A 6,016-nucleotide genomic window follows, 5' to 3' on the forward strand; every position below is an offset into this window, starting at 1 on the left:
GAAATATTACATCATTTGCAACACAAGCCTACCAGAAATAAGGAAGTAATGTGATAACTGACATTAGCTTGACCTTTTGCCTTCAAATGTTCTACAGCTCCTTTGGAGCAAACAAAGTATGTAATGCAATGCTATGTTTTCCTTTTACACATCTAAAAAGTTTTAATCTCATTTCCCAGCTGAAAATAATAAACCTGTTTGTGTCAATTTTAGAATGAACCTAAAGGGATGTGGTAGCTCAGTGGTTAAGATGTTCAACTACTGGTTGGAAGGTCACGGGTTTGAATCCCGTTGCCACTGCAGGGCCCCCGAGCAAGGCCCTTAACCCTCAAAATAAGAGTTGCTGTAAAATTAAAGACATTAAGTAATCCTGCTTTTACTCCACCTTTTTTCAGATTGATGTGATCATTTACCAATAATTTTTTAAAATAAAAAAATCAAAATTACCAAGATCCTCCTTCTCTCCATAACCAATCATGTGTCAGAACTATGTATGCAGTATATGAATGAAGTATCTGACATTTTCAGTTCAGTCTATTACTTGAACATCACTCACTGAGAGTGTCTATAGTGTAATAAACAGTGGAGTAATAAACCTCAGGACCCTTTAAAAATGCTGTAAATTTTGTTATATATTTACATTCCATGACGCCTGACCCGAGAAGTTCGGATAAGCGGTAGAAAATGAATGAATGAATATTTACAATCCAAGATTCGAATATTTTACAATCACCACGATATCGATCATCAAGATATCCTTGAAAAGTCTATTCATTCATAATTTCTCACGATGTTGGTATTATATCGTATCTTTGTTACTAGAAAACTATACTTTAAACAAATATATACATGTGTTGGGAAAAACAAAAACACGTTTTTTTTTTTTAACATTTCCGGCGGAATCTGGCAACCCGGGTCAATGATAACGGAGCATGCGCAGGATAAAGGCCGCTAAAATTAATGTGAGGTAGTTATAAATATATCTGGATTAATTTACCCAGGTGAGTGTAGAGCGAGTTTTAGTCACAAATGCCTTCACTTATTAATGCATTTGCAGGAAATAGTTTTGTAAAAGTCCTCCGTAGTGGTTGGTAATTATCGCTGATTTGTCTCACTGCTCCACAGGCGACGCGGCCTTCTCATCCTCGGTCTGTATTTGAGCTCTTGACCGATCAGAGCGTCGTAACTCCTGTACTAGGGCTGCGCTTCTGGACTGCGCACTGTGGTGTTGATATATGACTCTTCCGGATGAGATAACTAGAATATAATAAATAACCGTTCCTTTGCTTGGTCTCTAAGGCTAATAAATAAGTATTGTTTTGCTGTTTGTAATTTGAACGTAAGTGGCTAGCTGGTTAGCTTCTAAATCGGACCTCTGACATCTTCAGTGCTGTTTGTTTTTGTACGTGGAGTGAGTTTGAGAGATGGAAGCTCCACCGGTCACTGTCATGCCAGTTACAGGCGGAACACTTAACATGATGGAGTACCTATTACAAGGTAAGTTAAACATTTGTTCTTGCTTTATGAAACTAAACTGATTTTGTCAAACTGTCTTTATGCACTTAAGCGCCAGAGTGCAGCAGTGTGTCGACTTTCTAAACAACGATATCAGATCCACTCCGCATTGTTGGCTGTCTGATGTGAGGAGATAATGAGGATATATCAAGCAAAATACACCAAAACAAGATCCGCGTGCTCGAAAATTTGTAAATATGGAGACATGTTGTAAATAATAAATGTTCTCGGTAGCACATGGCCATGCGAGCTACACGGACCAGCAGTATGATTGGTTTTGGAGTATAATGTTAAAGTTTTTTGAATGAGGATCACAAAAAAAGCTATTAGTTTATAAGTTGAGATAAAGAAACCTATAGCCACAACAAATGGTGGAGGCGGGAATGGTAAAGATTTGGTGTGTCCTATGCAATACTTTTTTTCCTTTTCTTTACAGGCAGTGTACTGGACCAGTCCTTGGACAGTCTACTCCATCGGCTTAGAGGTTTATGTGATAATATTGAGCCAGAAAGTTTTGCAGATCATGAACTTGTCTACCTTCTGAAAGGTCAGCAGGGAAATCCATTCATCCTGCGAGCCCGAAGGTCACTTGCTCACCCTACTGCTCCCTGGCATCTGCGTTACCTTGGACAGCCTGAGGTGGGTGACAAGAGTCGCCATGCCTTGGTACGGAACTGTGTGGATGTTGCAGCCTCCCATAGTTTGCCTGACTTCCTCAATGAGATGGGCTTCCGAATGGATCACGAGTTTGTTGCTAAAGGGCACATTTTCCGCAAAGGGGTCCTCAAGGTGGTTGTGAGCAAACTGTCTCGAGTGCTTGTACCAGGCAACACAGACAACACTGAACCACTCTCTCTGTCCTATCTAGTGGAACTTAGTGTATTAGCACCAGCTGGACAGGACAATGTATCTGAGGACATGCGTAGCTTCGCAGAACAGCTTAAGCCACTGGTCCAATTGGAGAAAATTGATCCCAAAAGGCTGATGTAGGTGCCAGAAGCCATTCTGACTCAACTTGAAGTGGCAGCTTTGAGTTATTTGGAAGAAACTGACCTATCCAAAATATCATATCTTGTAAAAGATTGCTTTCTATTGATGAAAGCTATGCAGTCTTTTGTATCAGTGTGCAATTTAGCATTGCCAGTAGATTGACAGCAAGAGAGTGTAAATGTTATTTTCAGAATAAAAAAAAATGTTTCATGTTACAGATGTCAATTTTCTGTTTGGTTTTTACACTGTTTTTGCACTAGATGGCTCTCCTTCCCTGTTTGATGCTTTTACTGGTTCCTCACTGAGTGGCATTTTTCTTTTATACCTCACAAGTGAGAGATGCAGTTGCTATGGCAATAATTAGGAGTGAGATCTGCACCCCCACCACCAGTATCTCTAATTAGCTTTCTCAATTGCTTAATGATACATGGACCTGTGAAAGCTCTCCTTTCTTCCCTGTCAGAAAAGTGCAGATATTTTTTCCCCCCTTATCTACTCTCATCTCCACTATTAACTCATGAGAGCTGACACCAGAGATGGCAGCTAGAGATGAGGCCATTACTCTTCCGGTGCTCCAACTGGGATCCCACTATTTAAAATGTATGAGAGAATTTACCATTAATTTCTGTTTTAGTACATACACTCATTTGAATGGAGAGAGAAATTACTGGAGTGTTCATGTTTGTTTCAGATGAATCGAATTGATGTTGGCTTCCTATCATAAAGAGGTAGATTGGGTATGTAGAATGTATGGTATTGCAGAATCCCATTGGCCCTGCACTGCCTTCTTAGTCTCAGTTTCATACTGCCTTATAGTCATGAGTGACATTTTTAATTCAGAAACTATTCAGTACCATTCTTTATGATTTACCTGATTGTTACTAGAATTTAGTACATTCTCATAAATTGCAATTGGTCAGCTTCTAATTGGTCAGATCTAATGTCTGCTTCATGCAAATTAATGAACTTAAATGCATTCAGCTTTAAATCACATTTCTTAGATTATCAGTAGTCCCTATGAAGCATATTTCCATTGTACTGCATATAGGAAAATAGTATCATTCCAAATTTCTACCTCCCTTGGAAGCTTTATCGAGTGTATCCCATTAGTTAAACAATTTATTTTTTTATTTTTAATTTTTTTTAAACACATCAGCCAATTATTTTCAGATTTGTTGCACTGTCTTAATCGAACCTCCCCCTGGCATAATTCTAATCTCTGAACTTTTTGTGAAATTTGGGAGTAGTCAATGCATGATTGGTTGAGTGTTTCAGGTCCACTCAAAGTTAGTATACATAAGAACTTAATCTCACATTGTACTGTACATGCTGTAGGCAGATTTATTTACCTGTTTCTCAGAGAAATGTTAACTAGATGTGAGAACTGTAAAATGAAGTCTAGCTTTGCTAGACTTTTATATGATATCAGTGGTTTAGTAATCTGCTTAGTGCAACACTGTTCTGGTATCAGTACTCAAGCCAGTTCCTGGTGATTATGTGATGCTCACATTTGAAGCCATGTACTGTAGCTTCCACAAAGAGTGCACTACTTCTTTTGAATTAGGCTTTCATGCAATTATTTATTGATAATAGAAAAAACAGGTTAAATTAAGTGGATTATTGCACATTATTGATCTCTGTTGATATCTTATGTCTTGACTGGGTCTGGGTCCAATAATTGCTCTGCATATCTCATTACACAATGTCGTAAAATGTTTTTTTAATCAGCACCAACTAAAGATTCTTTTGTATGACAGGTTTTTAGATGTGAATTGTTGATTGTGTTGTGCTAAATTCTTTGTACCTGAAACCCAAGAGAGTGATGAATTCAGGTTGCATATGACTCATCGGAACACCTCATACCTGTTCTATGTTTAGCATGTGCAATAACACAATTGTAATTTCCAAAGTAAATGGCAGCACACATTGAAGATTCAGTGGGTGTATTGTGTAACAGACTGTGTCCAAATCATAGGTGTGTTGGGTGGGGATGAGTAAGAATTCATCCATGTGTATGGGTGTGATTTGTGGCTTTGCCTCTAAGGAAGTGGTAACGTTTGTCACTTGTGGAATATCCTCAAAGTATGTCCTCAAAAGACAGACAGATTTATTATATAGCTTTATTATATCTCAAGGAAACACACCACCATAACACCTTAAAATGAAATATCAACGAGAAAAAATAAATATGAAATATGTATGCTATAGAATAAGGTGAAATTTTGCATGTAGTTTTTTTAATCATATATTTCTTTGCATATCATTTCCATACATTAATGAATATTTTGGGGCTGGGACTTCACCAAATATTAAACAAATGCTTATGTATGCCAATAATAAACCAAAAGATATCTTGGTATTATTCTGACACCAAAACTGACACAAGGACATGATCACACAAATGTAGTTTGTAAAATTATTTATGATGGATCTTATGGCTAATCTTTGTGTGTATAGTAAATGGAAAACTTATTTAAAGTTGTTACATTGGGCTTCATTGGGCATCTAAGCACATTTGCTTAGATCAAATACCTGTATGAGCTATATTTTAAGATGTGCATTTGAAAAGTAAGATGTGAATTTAAATACAGTGCTGTGAAAAAAATTGAGGTCACGCTAAATAGCAGTGCAAAAAGCATCTTACAGCAGTGGTGTTTGGAGTCAATATTCACTATACAGTATCACTATACGATATTTGACTGTTAGTAAATTGACTATAGTGAATAGTGCTTTTTAAGAGTCTTGTTTCAGTGGTCATTGGCCTTTATATACACACATATTTTCTTAAAGTCTGAAAATCTAGACTGGAAATATTCATACTTTACCTTGACACTCCATATATCAGATCAGACTCGGCATAACTCAACCAAGATAATCGCACTTTAAATCTGTTTATCAACAAACTATAGACAATATCCAGGTGAAATATCCTGCATGGTGGTAAATTCGCTAGCTTCTATTCAGACAGGTGAACGAGCAGACCAAGGTCTTATTAGAGCAACATCCAGAGTGCCGAATGAACTCTACTGCTGCTTCATTTCTCTGCTTTTCCAGATAGCTCAAATAAAATTGCTGTTTTGTAATTTGGCTGATGGTTATCAAGCATAGGCTCTCAGACCCTACTGGATATCCACTTATAGTAATGTCTGTGCTGGTGTAATTTCCTCTAAACAATATCAGAAAAGAGTACCAAAGTGTATCTTTCCTTATCAATGGAGTCAGGCCTTCAAGGGTCCACATTACTGTATGTCAGTTATCTTAAAGAATTTCATGTATGTTCCCTTCTAAACATATTAAAGTTAGGAAAGCTGTTCGTTTATAGATAGTAATCCAGGGACAAAAAGGGACAGTTTCGTACTTTTTTTAATGTGTAGGCATACAACTGTACATACTGTAGTAATGTGATTTATTAGCATGATGTGTGCTCTGTTCCATACGATTGCAAGCATTTTGAGAGGAACCCTTTGAGTAGTCTCAGTGGAGACACTCAGGGCATCATGCTCTTCGTGTG

General features: G+C 37.4%; 1 protein-coding gene across 2 annotated transcripts; it reads left to right on the forward strand.

Annotated features, from left to right (window-relative positions):
• The first annotated feature begins 873 nt into the window (after window positions 1–873).
• On the forward strand, window positions 874–2,720 carry med18 (mediator of RNA polymerase II transcription, subunit 18 homolog (yeast)). 2 transcript variants are annotated; one of them, XM_027148793.2, is made up of 3 exons: window positions 874–1,001; window positions 1,126–1,497; window positions 1,952–2,720. In XM_027148793.2, the coding sequence occupies exons 2-3, from the start codon at window positions 1,425–1,427 to the stop codon at window positions 2,503–2,505; spliced, it is 627 nt and encodes a 208-aa protein (XP_027004594.1). In that variant the 5' UTR covers window positions 874–1,001; window positions 1,126–1,424; the 3' UTR covers window positions 2,506–2,720. The 2 variants fall into 2 exon arrangements, with proteins under 2 accessions (XP_027004594.1, XP_027004593.1); XM_027148792.2 differs by having other exon boundaries at window positions 909–1,497.
• The last annotated feature ends 3,296 nt before the right edge of the window (window positions 2,721–6,016 follow it).

This window comes from Tachysurus fulvidraco, chromosome 3 (genome assembly GCF_022655615.1).
Source record: "Tachysurus fulvidraco isolate hzauxx_2018 chromosome 3, HZAU_PFXX_2.0, whole genome shotgun sequence".
NCBI lineage: Eukaryota > Metazoa > Chordata > Actinopteri > Siluriformes > Bagridae > Tachysurus > Tachysurus fulvidraco.

Excerpts from the sequence above, each read along its gene's own strand:
- med18 (XM_027148793.2), top strand. The coding sequence starts at position 1,425 with ATGGAAGCTCCACCGGTCACTGTCATGCCAGTTACAGGCGGAACACTT. Across the intron at positions 1,498-1,951 it reads GATGGAGTACCTATTACAAG|GCAGTGTACTGGACCAGTCC; the intron begins GTAAGTTAAACA and ends TTTTCTTTACAG.